Source organism: Sardina pilchardus, chromosome 13, assembly GCF_963854185.1.
Source record: "Sardina pilchardus chromosome 13, fSarPil1.1, whole genome shotgun sequence".
Classification (NCBI taxonomy): Eukaryota; Metazoa; Chordata; class Actinopteri; order Clupeiformes; family Clupeidae; genus Sardina; species Sardina pilchardus.
This window is the reverse complement of record NC_085006.1, coordinates 4,437,594-4,455,832: the sequence shown is the minus strand read 5'-3', so window position 1 is coordinate 4,455,832 and position 18,239 is coordinate 4,437,594. Positions and strand designations below refer to the sequence as shown.

Below are 18,239 nucleotides of genomic sequence, written 5' to 3'. Positions count from 1 at the left end.
CGTGAGCTCTCTTGGGAGGTGTAGCTCTCTATCTGACATGAGTTAGTGGCAGAGAGGAGCACTTAAGTCAAGTACCTCTTGCTGGCTTAATTAAAAAAGTCATGACTTAATTACTAATTGGGGATTCAGCCTGATGCACCTTGTCTGTAATAAAGATGGTGCCATTGTGTGTCTAGACACGGTTTTCAATTATTGGCAGGAAAACCAGGTCTGAGTAGTTTAGGCTATTTGGAAATGAAAGTAAATAAGCTGAAGACAGCATTGCAAATAAAATCGATCAACTATGTCCAAGATAGACCGTCTCAACACATCAATCGTTCCTTCGTTAACTACATGGCTTTTTCCGTGAAGAGCTTCACAAAAACGACATGTTTTTTAGATCCACTGGGCCATGTGTGGTGGCAGTGTGGTCTGGGAGTCCTTACCGAAGACGGTCAGATTGACCATGTTTTCCCGGTTGCCGGCGGGAAAAGTGGTGTACTCGCAGATGTACGCCGCCTCGTCAGACAGCCGCAGGTTGTTGAACACAATGGTGGTGTCTTCCAGCGAGGGCGTGCGCTGCCGGACGGCGGGGTTCTTGAAGCTGACGCGGTCCTTGAAAGGCGGGAGCACGGACACGCCCAGCGCGGGGTTGGCTATGGCCACGTTCTGCTTGGTGCCGTTGAGGAACTTCTGCCAGGTGACCTGGGAGATCTTCACAGGGGGTCGGCTGTTCATGAACTGGCAGCGCAGCTCCACCGTGGAGCCCACAAAGCCTGACTTAATGGAGTCCATCTGTACACTCTGACCCATCACCTCTGCAAGAGAGAAACACAGAGAAAAAAAGAGATTACTGAGTTAGTACGTTACTGAGAAGAAAACAGGCACAAATAAACATACTCATCAAATTGAAATCACGTTGACGCATTTTGAGTTTTAATTGCACTTGAGAGAGATTGTCAGCCTCCAGAACTTTTAAACAAAGACGACTTTTATTTCTGACTAAACCGTCTCCTTAATGTGACAAACAACAGAAAAATGTGTGGTTGAGATGATCAGTCAGCCACCCCCATTGGGTGGGCTCCCTCCATCCGTGCGCTCCTCTGTTGACTTGTCAGTAACAAAAAAAGTGTGTGGCCACAGTCAGATTCATCACTCTGTCCTTCCTCCCACGCTCGGCCTAGTGGGCGAGCGGTGGACGCGGCGCTCTGATGTTCTTGGCTCTGACATGTCCCTGCCTGCACACTTCACTTATCTACAGCTCAACACATCTCCAAGGTGGCGAAGATCAGGGAAAGACAGGGGTGGAAACTCCCCTCTTATGGAGGTACATAACAAGTCGAAGTACACATAAACACCGAAAAACAGTAATTTCCACGAAGTGATTATTGAATTTGATGGGAGATTCACTGAGTTTTCGCATTTGTGTTTGTGTGTGAGTGTACATATAGACAGATGTCAACACATAATCTGTGGTGGGGATCTACAAAGGCGGCGGCTCTGGTGCAAGATGAGTGTACAAGAATCTCACGTAGGCCGAACAAAACACATCATTCACACAAAATGGTGGACAAGTTTGTACCTGCAGGTGTGTGTGTGTGTGTGTGTGTGTGTGTCAGATAGAAACTACTGGCCTGAGTCATCCCAACAATGTGGGTCTTGTATGCGAGTGAGAACACGTACAATGTTTCTATTCCTCTTGATTTATCCACTTCACCACACACTGTTTTACAATTAAAAAGTAAAGACTATAGGAGAGCTAAATGGAGCATACATTTCATCTTTTCTGCCCTGTCAGCGCTCAATTCTCACATCAGTTTCCTAATGACAGATGGATTAGCTAATAGTCTGTAGGCTATGTAGAGGCCAACACTGCTAGCCGTCTCTGCAGTAAGGCACCTGTGTCCCTGTGTACTCCAGTGGATGACTCCCAAAAATACACTAGGGATTACGGTCTGTGACAGTACAAAATGTTTTCTACAGCGTTCCCCTGATGAACCAAAAATATTCCATTTATAACTCGCAAGCCCCTCCGTTATAAAATGATATCAGCATATGGACGGGATGACAGATGATGGCGCACACGGCCATATGTAACAATGCCACAGCATGTGTGCTCAGAGCCAGGATGTGAGCGCAGCAGCAGCATTGCACACGGCCACACGAGTAGTGTCCAGCGCTGGAAATAGGATTGGGGATAGATGTGGGGTGATTACACAGTCATTTAAGACCCTTAAACCTAAAAACTATAATGTGGGAAATGACCGAATTCATGGGTAAAGGGATTACAGAGTCGCTCAGTAAAACCTGGGATATCCTCTACATTACTGCACACACATTTACAAGCTTAAGCTGCTACTTGTTGTAGATAATGGGGCCTATTGTGAAATGCCAACGTGCTGAGTACACACTCGTTTCCCAGAGCCAGGCATATATTATAATATACGTGTATTACAATGGAAAAGTTGGCAAATGCACAGTGCGGAGTGCTGGGGAAGTTCAGGTCTGTTGGCAGTGGTCCTTGTGACAGACTGATGAATGATCCTCGGCTCGCTCTCCCTGTATCTACTCAGCACTTCTCCTGCCACCACAGCCAGTTGGCTGTTCCACCGTCTATTGAGCCTGTAGCACGTGAAGACTAAGCATTAAATTACAACTTGTGATTCCAATTGAGTTAATATAAAACAGTACAATACCACAGAACGGCTGTCTCTTGTTTTCTGTCGCAGAGCAATTTCGACCCTGGGACACAAGGCTAACTCTATGGCCTGCGCGCCCTTCGTTCTATAGCCTGGCCCCTAGAAAATGTCCTGCTTTATAAGAAAGGTCTCGAATTCAAAAACAGTGAGATATCAATGTTTTGTAAGGTCCTGACGTCCTTATGGTTAACTTTCATTGCAACAGCTGCACATTTCCAAGACTTGCCGGGGGATCATCACATTGGACATTGATGTGACGTCAACTCTTTGGGCAGAGAGACCGCTGTCAGATGTTTAAATTGCAAAGACACAAGTGCACTAGAGATTTGCTTTATCTCTGCATGGGTACATTACACATGCCAAACCTCTCTAACTGACATTTCAAATCTAGAAATGGCATTGACTGCTTGCCTTGTCGTAACATCCTTTGCCAACCATGACAATAAGTCCAATGTGAGGTTGGCATGCCACTGACAACGTTCTCTAACGAAGCTGCAGCTCTCTCATTAAATGGAGTAGCATGCAGTGACAACAATAACTTATTCATTACCAAAGCCGTTTCCATGTCTTTGCACTAACTATTACACATTATTTCTACAGACTTTCCTTCCTGAGACTTAAGTCTTAGCTCCCTGCATGTTTGTATTATTATTCTTATGTTTAAATCTAATGACAAATATTCAATGTTCAGGATCACGGGTGCTTTAACATCCCAATTCCCACGATGATGCCTTCTTCTTTGCCATAGAAACCATGCAGGTTGTGTTGTACCCGGTTCTTATTCGGGACACAGCCAAAGCACCCCATTTGGTCCCATTCCCTCCTCTGCAGCAGGAAGCCCTCCTCAGGCCTGATGAGAAGGCCAGGCCTCATGTAGCCATGTGGGAGTAGACTAGCAGTGCCCATTTAGTGTATTGACAGAGCAGAGATCCTCTTGGCCCCATTACAGAGTCAATATTCTGTATGTTGTTCATGGTTGGAAAAGAACACAATAGTCCGTGAAACTGCTTACTGTAATGGCATTAATGATACACCGCAGTCACAGGAAATACAGGATGCTGTCCTGTTTTGGGAAGTTCTCGCAGCAGGAACGAAACACAAGAACGCCGTATCAAATGCAGAGGAAAGACAACTTGTCCTCTGAGCCAGACAGTTCTGCTGAAATGGACGAATAGACTGAAATGGATCCCAGAGTTGTTTAATTGATAAGGCTGTTTTATATAAGATTAATTCAGTTCAACTGAAGTGAACTTTGGTGCATTTACCCCTTTGGTACAGATGTTTTCCAAATGATTTCATAATGTGCATGGTCTTCCAAATGAGCTTGGTAGGATATCCAAGGAAATAGTCTACTGAGGCCAATGCAGCCAGATGCTTGCATCCATCCTAAATGGCCCTCAGAATGGATTGATATGGGCTGATGAAGTGAACATTGATAAATGTGCGATAGCCAGATGAGTGAAAAATGGTGATTATGTGTCTAACTAACTAATTAGAATAGGCAGTCCTGAGCATAATAGCACTGAGCAAACTTCTCTCTATGTGTAGACATATAGTGAGATCCCATTTAACTTTCCCTTGAGTAAATATTTGCATTCAGTGGAAATTCTCAGCAGCAGATGGTTTATAGCCAAACTCAACGACTTCAATTTATATTCCTCTTCAGGTTACCGTCTACACTGACACCATTCTACAACTCATGCCACTTTACTAGCATGTCATTTGATAAGATAAGCTTCAAGCAATATTGATTGTGTGATACACTAACGGTGGCTAGGCAAACAAGAGGAAACAAAAGACATTGTTTTTATCGCCTCATTAACCTTAAATTTACTTTAAACTAATCCACTTGTGTCTATAAGTAGGTTACAACTGGATCCTGAATAATACATCCTGAGTATTTTGCCTTTGTTTCGTTACTCTTATTGTACTATTGCTTATAATTTGCACATGTTCATATGTGGTCCATTTACTTTTGAAGAGTAAGGCCTGATGTCGATATTCTGTTATATACAAGAAATGTCGTCTAGGCAGTTCACAATGAGAAACATTGCAATCGATAATCCAGTCGGAGATCACATCGCCTCCCCATTGAGGAAATGTGCTCCTGACTGAAACCCAAACTGCTGGGGTACAGCACAATATGCTGCCATCAATCACTTGCTGTGAGAGATCCCGACCCCAAGTGAGCTATATTCATGCAGACCACACAGCTGAGGTGCTGGGGCTACAAACTCATGCATCACCACCTGAAATTCCATTTTGCTGCCTTTGACTGCTGGAGCAAACTGCGTTTTGTTCCGCTTGCTGCTGAAAATGCCAGCATTATGTGATTTTATGTGCATTGTTTGTGTCTTTACTGCCCAATGTATAACCTTGAAAACACCTAAATTAAAAAAATAAAAAAATATATAAAAAGCCTGAGTGTATATCAGCCGATACAGACTAAATGTAAACAGACAGCTCCACTGAAACCTGGATTCTCCACCCCCACACACGAGCAGTTACTCTCTAAACAAGGACGCCATAGTTTCGGTATGCTAGGGGGAAAAAACAAACACCGGGAAGGCGCTACTGACTGGATGACATCAGCCCTGAAACTAGATAACAGGTCACCTGCCAATAGAGGACAGGGGCACCGCAAAAACCCAAAGTGCACCTGCTTTGTCATATGAAACTGTCACAAGTGAAAGGGGCTGAGTGGGCCCTGTAGCATGATCTGAAACTTCATCAAATAAAGATGTACATATATGCATGAGAAGAGGAGAGGGGGAGGGTTCACATGCACTCTGCATGTTCATTATTTATGATCTCATTCACCCAAGCTGTTGCTGTGTGCTGCACCCTGGGTTAATGTGCATGAGTACACAGGCCCGAGATGGTGCCCAGTCTAAATCAACAATTATATGGGTAGAAAACACTAATCCATCACTTCATGAAAATCAGATCAAAAACATAAACAGTTTCCTTCAATGCGAAATGTTCTCATTTCCCTATAATCATGGCACGGGAAGGTGGAAAAGAAAAATACATAATTAACACCATTTCTCAGGTTATACACCTGGGACAATTTTTAAACATTTGATCAATGTTGTTTAAAAAGGCTCTGGGAGGTCTCTTAAGGGATGGATTTCAAGAAGCTAATTAGCACATTCTACTTCAGTTCTACTATTAAGCAATCCTACCCACGTTTAGTGAATATGGACGTGCTGTTTCATGTTGTCACTGCCTATCATCTAGCACCCACTGGCCATCATAGTATATATTTCTCTTCAATATCTCTAAATATGTTTCGCATGCATCTAGTGCACTGTGTGTGCACCTTTTTCATGAACACAATGGGAACTTAGGAAGGTAAAAATACAGGTAGGCATGATCATTTCTTTTCTTTTTTGTCCTGTGTGTGTGTGTGTATCCTCCTGTGGAGGCCCTCAACACGGTACTTCTCAACAGCGGACGTGATGGCAGGTGCAGCCAAGTGACGGCCCATGGGTCACAGCTCTGGCAAGCAGATTATAGCACTCAGGATATGAAGCTAAAACAGCAGTCCAGCACGGACACAGTCTAAATAGGTAATGACATCCAGCAAGAGGACACTTTTAAAAGGCCACTGTTTTTGAATAGGCATTTCTTAAATATCCACAAAAATATCAACATGGTGTTTCTTTCATTGCCTGTATATTTCTACCTTCAGGCTTATCTTAAAACTACATAGACAGATCATTTCATTTTTCCACCCCTCCCTGGGCTAACTGGAGAAATCCCCACACTGAAAAAAAACAATATACTGAGGCTGTGCGGGGTGATTTGGAAAAGCCTCCTCCACACCAGACACATTTATTTTGATATATGCAGTGTTATTTTGATATATGGGTGGGATGATATATGGGGGGAATCTGTCAAGCATGACTGCAGGCTGTTGGGCCTGTCCCTCTATTGTTTCAGCCCATGCACCATGAAATGCATCTCAAATCTGGTCAAAAAATGCTGATGACAAATTTGTCAACACCCATGCAGGACAAATCTTTTCCCTTCACTGTGTTTTTCCATGAGTTAAGGACAGGCTTGGAGAAGCTCATATACTAAATATTGTGATACCCACAAAAAACTACACACATTTGACTAAAATCAGAATATGAAGTTTACAAATGTGTTGATTGTATCTGTGGACAAAGGTGACAATATCATCAGAAAGCTTTTTGCCTGGTGTATCCCTAAACTCCGAGGATTTTATTTAAGGTGCTGTGGAAATCCTCAGATTCCACAAAGTTGAAGATTGCGGTCTCAAAAGAAGATAACATGCTTGAGTGCTTATACATTTTAAATGGCCTTGGAGAAACTATGGAAATCCCTCAACAAAGGGCACTGCTAACTGAGCCCAAAACACCACTAGAGATTAGGGCATGTTGGTACTGGTGGCACATTTAGTTTTTTTTACCTGCATTGGATCCATTAACATGACAGTAGAAACTGAAACTATTACAAACTGTAAACTAAACTGCCGTTAACATGGGTAAAGCAACCTGTTCTCAGCCAACAACAACAAGACTGCATTTTCTACAGCTAGCGTGCCTCACAGATGAGGGCAAATGGCACACTACGCCTGGGAATCAACACAGGTGCATCTCAAATCGCCAGGGCAGATAGCTTCAGTGGGAGATATGTACAAATCAAGGACATCTACTGTGCAACACCACTTAACCTCAGTATAGAAGCATTGGATGATTTGGAATATACCTCCCATACAAATCCCCAATAATATAACAAAGTAAATGTAGATGTTGCGTGCATCATACAAAAATAGTATTTGTTATAGCAGCGTTAGTTAACCTACACACAATGAAATCATAGCAAATCTTCAACAAATAATTCTCACAAGCACCAATCCACTATGTGTGACCCATCATTATGCACCAATTCATATGCCTCCAGATCTTTCAGCTCCATAGGTACCAAACATACAGGAGAAAGCAGTCCCATAAATCTCGGCAAAACTCTGAAAAGGGCCGGGATGTTTCCTTAAGAATGGGATACGGGCGAAGCTGTGTGCTCCACTAATAATCCACGGAATGCTCACCACACATGCCTGCTGCACATTCACCCTTGGCTACATGCACTCTCCAGCTGGGCCTCAGCAATGTCTCTCCCTCGGAGCGCTGTATAAGCACACTCACTCTCTAAACACGAGTAGTCCTCATCACACGTCCACAAGTAGGCCTACTCAAAAGTTCTCTTCGCTCGTAGCATTTGGGGCTTTTTGATTTTGTTCATGGTGAGCAGCGCAGCGCAGCGCTGTTCACATGGCTCAGCATTAGATGAGCGGTCTGGTATGCAGTTCTACTTTCAATTAACAGAAAAGCATCTGGCTCAAGGACTGCAGCAGAAGACCACAGAACCACAAAGCGGAGAGGGGGGAAAGACCAAGCCTGGAAAATATTGGGTAGAATGCGCTAGACTAGATTTGAGAGCCCTCCGAAGTGTAACAAAGTTAGCCAACAATCTGTGAAGGAATTCTATACTGGAAATACTGCCAAGAAAGCTGGACTTTATATGTGAAAACCCATGAAAAATAGGACCATGTGATGTGATTAAAAACCTTATCAGCAAAAACTCTTTTTTTCTTAATAAAACCCCCAGTTTTTCCCCCTTTTTACAAATGCAGATTGAATAAGTGACCATTGCTGATAAAGTAGGTTTAGCTAGTATACCACTACACTGTCACTCTTACTCTCATTGATGTGCTGAGGTGTGGTATCAGTTCTCATTGTTGATTAGTTGTCTGGGTTCATTATCTGGATTAATTAGTTACACCAGCATCACTGTCCACATGTATCTTCTCACTTCAACATGGGATATCTGTGTTTCTTAGATTGATCGCATCAGAACAAACTCAGCAATTGCATTGTGGTTGTTTTAATAAATCACATTATACTTAGCATAAAGACTTACAGGTGGAACTGCTGTGTATTTTCACACACAAACATGCTTTCTTCTATCATCAGTGAACAGAATGGAGAACCTAAGTGAGCAATGCTAGTGGCGTCAATGTGAGAGCAGCTACTGTATATAACCTGTCACCCATGAGTGTGACAGACACCAGGGCAGCAGACTCACAGAAAAAAATAGAGGCTTCCCATTTCCCTCCCTCTGCTACCTCTCTTTCCTTGTTTGACAGGATTGACAAGCTCACTAGCCAAGCTGATTAAAGGCTTAAAGGTCACTAAAGAGGGGCAGCTTTTACACAAACACCTGCCTCCGCGCTCTGGGTCAGCCAGGCAGCCGGGATGTGCTGTGATGTAGGACAGGTGGATTCATTAAACGCCTATAAAGACACGTTGGTGACAGCACAGCTGCATAAACACACTTCACTGGAGACTTCTTTGAAGATAAACTCATCCCATGATGTGCCATGAATCGCCTCATTTATTGTCTTTCTCTCTGGAGCTCTTCCCGCCACCACACCTTTTTTTTTTGCTGGACGAGTGTCATCACCCTGTATTTGCTACTAAGTACCTCTTAAAGCCTAAAACTAATGAATTCATAGAAAGAGAAACATCATCTCCATCTCTGATGAAAGAGGAGAGTTTGAAATATGAGATTCGCTTGGTCAGTACATCCATTTTCAAGACTGATTTCCAATCGTTATACAGATATTTTAGGAATGTGTTTTGACTTCAACATCTCTTGTCTTAGATGCGTCAGCATCCTATGACCTTGGAAATGAAAGGAAGGGTGAAGATGCTCTTGTCTTATTTGGCTTGAAGCCTGTTCTGTTCCCTTATGGTCACCATTTCAGGTAACAGATCATGTTGCCTTGAGGAGGGATTGTCTCCAAAACACATACAGTATATGCTGTCAGGGCATTGCTGACTATCATTTTTCTATGTAAACCTAAACTCAAATGAAACTTGAACTGCTATTTGTTCATACAGTGTTCATTCATTCATTGTTAACGATACACATTCATACACATTCAACACAGAGAATGTGTACTGTTTTGTGGATTAGTTTAGTAAAGAATTGTACACAATTGCACAGATCACTATCATTCTCAATAAGGGGTATGTTAAGTATCACATTTTCAAAGCTTTGATTAAAATAAGTTCATTAATGAGTTAATTTCATTCCAGTTCAAAAAGCAGTCCATATAATAAACCCTGTCTGCCCTTTGTATTGTATTTTTTAAGAGACATCTCAACATTTCTTGCCCTTAAAAAAGTCTGCTGGACTTTTAGATCTCCTTTCTCTTTTTTTCTGAAATTCGATTTAAATTGTTTGTATTGTGTCCTTTACAAACAAATTAAGCATTGTAATTGTTTTACTGCCATGCATATGCATCAGTCAAGTCAAATGGTAAATAACAGTTTCAAAGTCGCAAAGCACCCGTTTAGGTCATGAGATGTGTGAGGTTGTATTGATTTATTGCCTGCACTGTATTGCTTAACCATTTGGACTCTAGACAAACTGATGGCTGTAGGATGGCCAAGCTCTTTGTAAGCCACTGCATTTAGCATAGACAGGAAGTAAGGCCTGCAGCTAGCCATATACTGATATGTCCATTAGCAAATCCATGTTACAAACTACTACAGCGTGTACATCAGTTTGTTGCCATATACTGTATGTCAACATAAAGATGCACTTCATGAACTTACTTTGGAAAATACTAAAGGCTTTGTTCTGCGCTATCTCTTATATTTCCACTGTGTGATGAAAATTGGCAGCTATTACTATTCTTTTCCATCAGTGTTATTTACAATGGGAAAATTGCAGTACTTGTTTGTGGAGTAACACTGACCAAAATGGAAAAAAATAATGAATATTTATGAGTTTTTTTCCCATCAATGCACACGACCCACTCAGCTGTTATGAATTGAAACTTGTAGTGACCTACTTAAAAGAATGCCAGATGACAAGGGTATGTATTTTTTTTTCTTTCCGTTTCTGAATCTTGTCGCACAGATACTAAACTGCACATAATATTTTATTTCAAGCCCTTTATCCACCATGTTGTGGGTGGATCCAGGGCACACAGTTCTTTGCCTGATGATTAATCCACTGAAGGGCAGTCTCCTTTCTGGGCAGGGTTACAGGATTGACTAACACCCTGTCAGTCTCTTGCAGAAACGAGCAAGACTAGACAGAACTGCTTTTCTTCACCTGATTTAGCCCATCTCACTCAACTCTGACTTGGCCGCTGATCTGTGGTAAAACAGGGCTTTCAGCTAATCTCTGGTACAGTTGCCCACTCCCAGGAGGGGCGGAGATGATTCACAGCGCAGAGCAGAGGCCTATTCATATTAGAGTTAGCCAACTGGGTTTGTTGCGTGACTTTTTGAAGATATGGCATGATGTGTGCTGACCTTTTCTGTTGCGGTATCCATTAGGGGTGGATAGATTAGACTGCAGGGATGGAGAACACAGGAACATGATCCTGCTGCTTTGTGCTTCAGTATGGATATTTCCTGAGCGGTCTTATTTTTCAGGTCAATATTTACGATGATGCGATGATCATGGTGATGTATGGTACTTATAAAGCACATGAATGTAAGCTGTAGATTTCATAACTATGTCTGAGGGCTCTATGGAGTATTTCGGTGGAGGAAATGTTTTTCAGATTAACAGACCTATTTTATTTGTATGGTTTTTATCTAAGTGTATCGTATAAGTGGCTCGGCACTAACATATCATATTGCAGAATTAGAGTAGCTCTACCAGACGTTGCCGTGCCTTGAGATGTAGCCAGCTAAGGCATTGTGCTTTATATCAGTGACTCCTACCGTTATTCAATGCGTTTGCTCACATGAATGACACGTCACCATTCATCATTCACATCATCAATCAACAAACTAAATGACCAGGTCCTCTAACTAAAGCTGTGGTCATTTTAACTTCTGCCATTCATTGGCATGTTTCAGGGGGGGAAATTAGGCTTCTGCAATTACTACATTTTTGTTCCACCTACTCTCCCAGGTCTGCCATCATTTAATAAGTCAATAGAGCTGGACAGCGTTTGCATTAATAAAGGCCAGGGGGTTCTGGACTCTCTATGTTAAAAGGTTTTTGACAGACTCTCTAACATCACTCCCCTGCTGACCTTCAGAGCAAAGTCACCCTGTGCAAGAGGCGCCAGCGCTGAACTGCTACAGTCTCTGGACGTGTGTTCTTGCCAGTGTTTCCGTAAGAACAATGGACAAAACCTGGACTTTAACAGAACAAAATATCGATAACGACGGGTTTTCCTGGTAGGCTTACATGCTGTTACTGTACTACTAAACTCTGTGTCCTTCCTCTGTCGTTTGGCTTATATGTGTACAACCATTTAGTGTGACCTCTGTCCACAACGTACAAATCAATTTGTGCAAGTGCATCATATCAGAAACACACATGTGGTGTGTGTGCGAGTACACACATGAACAGAGTCTGTCAGAAAGACAGCGTGATAATGACAATGGGCCGCAAAGACATGGCTGTCGTGCTGTGCGTGGAGTCTCCTCTCAGCATGCCAAGTGCAGATCCTGTATGTATGCCTAGCGTGACATAAACCCCCACATGAGTACCCACACACTGACACTCACAAAGAACGGCACGGAACTGAATGGAGCGGACTGGCTCGGAGCAGAGGGAGTAAGAAAGGCTAAAGGAGAGCATGAAACAGAGAGAAAAAGGAAAGAGTGAGTGAGAGAGAAAGTATGTGGTGTGTCACACACAGAGAGAGAGAGAGAGAGGGAGAGAGAGAGAGGGGGAGAGCAGCTGCAGTTCATGTCAGAGGGGGAAGGGGAAATGCTACGCTTGTTAAGCCAAATGTTGTGATGGGGGAGAATGAACCATAGTGCATCAAATTTTCATATGAGCATCAGTGCATGGCTTAGAAGTGCATTACTGAAGCAAAGCAGCAGAAAAATATCCTCAAGGAACAGCCAAATGGAAATGCAGTTCATTTGCATTATGTTGCGGTCAAAGCATGGCATCTTTTCACTATAATGATTGGGAGACGGCTTCATATACAGTACACCATACATCAATGCGGGACATTCCTGGTTTGTGTACCTGATTTCTCTAAGCAGTATGGGAACATAGTGTATGGTGACAGTAGGATGAGTCTTGCCACCCTTCCTGCCCGTGAGTCAGAGGACTAGTTATGTCAGCTAAAGTGTGCCTGGTTGCTAGGATACGAGAGGACTCCTTTACGGGGCGATGGGCAGAGAGCAGGAAGAATGAAACTCATTTCATATTTAAAAGCTCATAAATCATCAATAAACCACTCAACTGCAGATATTACAACAGAAATCTCAATTTCATTGGAAGCACTTTTATTTTCCATTTGAAATGAGTAGTGTAGGCTATATAATGGCAAAAAGGTATGGTTCTGAATATTACACAGCCAGTTAACTGGATATCAGCAGAAAAAATACAGCAATGGCTATCACTATTTCATATTCATCCCAAGGCCTTCAGGCAAGAATACAGGCTGCCAATTATCTAAAGGCAATGGGCCACAAAACCCTAAATCTATGTGTATCGGATTCTGAGCATCAATTCAATCTGTTTCAGCTCATTCCACCTGACTCCCACTACCTAATCCAAACAACATTTAGAAGAGATAAGATGATCCGCCGTGCCTAGTTGTGTGAGGAAAACACATAAACGGGTCCAGTGGAGGAAAACATCGGCACGACATCGTTGGTCTTCCTTCAGTAAAGCACGACGTCCATGGACAACACTTTCCATCTTCCGCCTGTTTTCTACACGCAACTAGGGTGTGCTGGCCATTTCAAAACGTGGGCTCACTGCATGTGTACTTCATTGTCTACCTCTATTACAGGTTAGGAAGGAAGTACGGCACTGGCAGAAGGGGGAGGTGAGTCTTCAGTGACACGTGAAATATACACTCACTCATGTCACCCACGTCATCCTGCCTCTCCAGATCACACCACGGCAAGTTAGAGCATGTCAGCGAGCCTTTTGTGCTTTAACATACGTGTCTGCAATCTGTTCTCTCTTTTCACCACATGGATTTGTTTTACTTAGGGGTCAGACTGAGAGGGTCAGACAATTTTCCTGTTAGCATACACAATGAAAAGCATCTAAAATATAGATATAGAGATGTTGACATTATTGAAAACAGCCACGCCATTTTCAATCCACATCAAACACGAAGACTTGATTAATCAATGTCAGTTCATCATAGAAAAAGGTGTGTGGTTTAGAGACAGTGTGCACTGTGCACACAACAGCTTTTTTTTTATCATGCTGACAATCTAAAGCTTCATGTTTTGGACATGTTTTAATAGGAGACCATGGAGTTTCTGAGGTGATAAAGATGCAAGAAATTACATGCCCGTGCCCTCAGAGTGTACACTGGAACCTCCCCAAAGCTGTGGTGGGGTATGTGAGCCAGAAGAGTGGTAGGGTTGATCTGATAATTATACATGGTGATGATTGCTTTAAATCCTCCAAAACAGAACAAAAGATTAGAGCCATACGGGAAGAAGGGCTCTATGATCAATTTTCCACGGATTGATGTGATGTGGTAAGAAGCAAAATGGTACAGAGTGGTTAACTCCAGACAAGTACCTCAGTGATTTCCATTTCTAAAGAGGCACTAGTGAATTGACAAAGGCTTAACGGCAGTTAAGGTGTGGCGGCGACACCATCCCACGTGACCAACAACAATGGAGGAGGTTGAGGGTTTGGTTTACCACCTGCTAGGTGCACTGCTGTATGCCAACCCCGAAATGAGAAAGACAAATGAAAGGCTGCATTAGCCAAAGAAAAGAGTGTTAACACTAAATACATCTGGGAAAGAGCTGCAACAGTCCTAATACACTAACAATACAGTATAGATAAAGAAATCCGTTTGCGCGAAAGGGTTTGGTCTCAATACAAATAGAGGACAATATCAAAGTAGCCTAACAGCTTTAACACTATAATTGTAGGCTGTTTCAAAGATATTTTTCGTGTGCTACTGCATTTCAATACATGATGCGGTTGCTAATTTGAACACTGTAAAACCCCATGACGACAGGGACATAAGCTCTCAATGCAAAATCAAAGGCATGTTCTTTAATAGAGATCATCTCAGCATTGTGGTCAAACGCTGGAACCATTTCAAAGTAAGTGGGACCTATTACGGGGAAGATGAGAAACTGAGCGTGGCTGCCAACATTGTAATCCCTTTTTATATTACCATCAAAATCAGCTTAATACTTCAAAAGTCTGAGAGAGAATGAACAGCAGCTTTTGTACTTTTTGCGCTAATTACAGTTACATGTCCAATGAACTGTCCATTCACTATTGTTTATACCCCAGAGCCCTCAATGCTCCCATACATCTACAGTACCTCAATAATATGTGTCACCCTCCAAACGCAGACACTTTCCCACAACAAGCAAACCCCTCCCTGCCTGCCAAAGTTCTTCCCACCAAATCAAGTGCACACAGCCACACACACCCTTTGTTTTCTCTCCCCCCCCTCCTCTGCTCTAAATTGTCTAACGCTTCCTCTTTTTCAGCCCTTTAGTCGACCATGCCTGTCTAACATTCTTATACTAATTACGTTGGCCTGGGTTCTCAGCCTCCTTTACATCCAATCAGGAGGGAGACGAGCGCGTCCCCCTGTTGATTAGATGGCCCAAGATCCACTTGCCAACTAACCCTAACATCTGATGGTGGACAGGGGGGAAGGGAACGCTAGTGCTTGGCCTGAGTTGCCTTTAGCCCTACCTTGGCAAGCCTGTTTGTCATTGAGAGTGCGGTTGTGAGCAGGTGGTAGATGGGAATCACTAAGCCAATTATTTTCACCTATCTGCCACTCCCTGTCAGTAAACAGGATGGCTTCAGTGGCCAAGATCCACCCCCGGCTGCATTAGGGCCCCCAGAGAGAATGCTCTCAAGGAGGCACCTTGTGTCCACTGTGCACCTGAACACAAACCCACTCCATTACTGCTGGCCCAGTGCAGCTAGCCACCTCCTCTTCACACTTAACATGCCTGCTCTTTTCTGCTATACTATACTATTCTCCACTCTCTCTCTCTCTCTCTCTCTCTCTCTCTCTCTCTCTCTCTCTCTCTCTCTCTCTCTCGCCCCTCACCCTCTTTCACACACAGAATCTGTAATGAACTCTGGATGTGCTCATGGATGAGTGCATGTATGGGTGATTTTGTGTGTGTGTGTGTGTGTGTGTGTGTGTGTGTGTGTGTGTGTGTGTGTGGGTGTGTGTGGGTGGTAGGGGGTTGTGTGAGAGAAAGAAAGAGAACAAAAAAGAAAGCGAGAGAAGGATAGGGAGAGCAGTTGGAAGAATGATGACACAATAAGACAGAAAAGAAGTAAAAACGCAAGTGTGATGATTCAGGTCAGAGGCAGTGCTCTGATGAGTCTTGTTCTAAACAGCCTCATGCCTGTAGGGCGTCCTCCTCTCTGTAGAGGAGTGAGATCTGAGTACAGCACAGTCAGGGCAGGTGACAAGACCACATGATGCACGCTGAAACATCACAGGGAAGAAAAAAACACGATTCTAAGTGTGGCAAGGTAAAAATACAGAATCGGAGGCAATGATAATAGACACTTGTAAAATTTTACATTTGTTTCACAGTACAAAAAATATCAAATGTTGTTTTCCACTGTGTCAGAGTCCAAGAATAAGGATGTTAAAGTCCCTTAGTGGCCGTCTAACGCCTGGGTGTGGCTGCACAACACTGGTTTTAGGAACAAATTAAGAGTTGTGAGGCAGTGAGGACATAGGGGCAGTCACCAGAAAACAAAGCCGGCCAAACTACTAATGCATCAAGCAGCTGCAACTGCTGTAAGCATTTGCAATTATATCTTTGATCCCTAATTGGATGCTGTAAAAGTGCCGAAAAGTAAATAACTAAATAAATGCGGTGGAGAACATGAACTAAATAAAGCAAGTGGACACCCTTGTACTGACCATACGAGTCTGCACTATCCGTTCAGTTGTTGCCAATAATTGGCCCACACATTCATTTTCTATTTAACCCATCCTGAACAGACCAAGGCCTCCTTTGTCACTCTGTGTTTTCTTCTCCCTACACCTATAAAACACAGGCACTAAAATAAACCCTGTGAATACAAATCTGCCATTGCTGCATTCAAATAATGTTGAGGCCAAATTTTAAATAGCAATAGTCAAATCATGTCTGCAAATCTTTTTTGAATGTTGCATTTCACATCTGGATGGTGGAATAGTGAAGGTTTATAGACTGAATTATACTATGGTGAAGAACAGATCTGTTGTGCATCCCCAGGGCAACAACAACAACATGGTGTGGTAGCAACTGAGAAAATGCTAACACAAATTTGAATCACAGATCCAATACAGAAATTGTTCTAACACTACAAACATTATATCTGCATATAGGACACGAACAGATACGTCAAATATGCACAATTATGATAATGTAGAATCATGATTTCCTCTAGTTATTCCGCAGCTTCCACTCCAGAAGGAGAGGAAGCACCACTGTGGTGATACCCCGCCCCAGATGTCACTGTAAGTTAGCATCTGGGCCGCTCTGTCACTGTGCATACTTCTCCAGGGCTGCACTGAGCTCCCCTACACAGCTTAGCACACCACACCCAGGATGAGAAGATGGGAAAACACAGAGATTGCTTAAGCTTGCGAAATAGGATGGACAAACAAGGTGACATGCTCTACTGGATCGTGTTCTTACATTCTTATAACGTAGACATGACATTTCATTTCATAGTGTGAGATTACACTATTCTGATTACTTCATTCACTTTTCTTTTACCATATTAAAGCCCATACTCGTGATATACATGGGCGCTAGTATGTATGTATGTCATAGGCGGGGACAAAAGGAAATGACATCCACCCCTTTAGGTGATGGCACTAATACCATCACACCATCTTCTGCTAGCAGGATTGTCACACAGAGAAGAGCCCTGGGTAATGCTGCTATTCATAGTCATGGGTAACATGCAACAACAAAAGCATCCCAGTGCTATTGCAATTTTACTACTGAATTAATCATTGTCACTGTTAGAAGTACAGTAGTAGTAGTAGAAGCAGCAGTAGTAGTAGTAATGGCAGTAGTAGTAGTAGCAGTAGTAGTAATAGCAGTAGTAGTAGTAGTAATAGTAGTAGTAGTAGTATGATGCAAAGAGATTATGCCTATCTGGCTTCTGCCTGTTGCTGATTATTTGATGCAGTGCTGAGGCAACTATTCTTGTTCATTCAGAATCTCTGAGGACACATTGTATCCCCCTTAGAGAGGGCCTATATGTGTTTTCTTGGGTTTGCTTTATGTCTATTCCCAGTTCACTCATCTACATTTGTGGAGCTCGTCCTTCCCCTCCCTGGGGAGCAGACGTGAGTCAGCGCGCTGGACATGGTATTTATAGGGCTAACTGGGGCATCACTGCTTTGGTACTTAGGACTGCAGGCTGGAGGTGTGCAAATGGCCCTCACAGCTCTCCTCCCCATTATCCACTCTGGCCACTGCGTGACAGGTCCCAGGGTGAAGGATCATGGGGGCACTGGCCAAGGTAATACATGTGAATAACCTGGACGCTGGACGA

The 18,239-nt window shown here is 43.0% G+C and overlaps 1 protein-coding gene across 1 annotated transcript in view; it reads right to left on the bottom strand.

Moving 5' to 3' along the window:
* The window catches only part of nectin1b (nectin cell adhesion molecule 1b), a 46,306-nt gene that overhangs the window by 15,465 nt on the left and 12,602 nt on the right, over positions 1 to 18,239 (bottom strand). Inside the window, exon 2 of the mRNA XM_062551695.1 lies at positions 426 to 797. Coding sequence (XP_062407679.1) covers positions 426 to 797 — 372 coding nt within the window. The remainder of the gene's footprint in view (positions 1 to 425; positions 798 to 18,239) is intronic.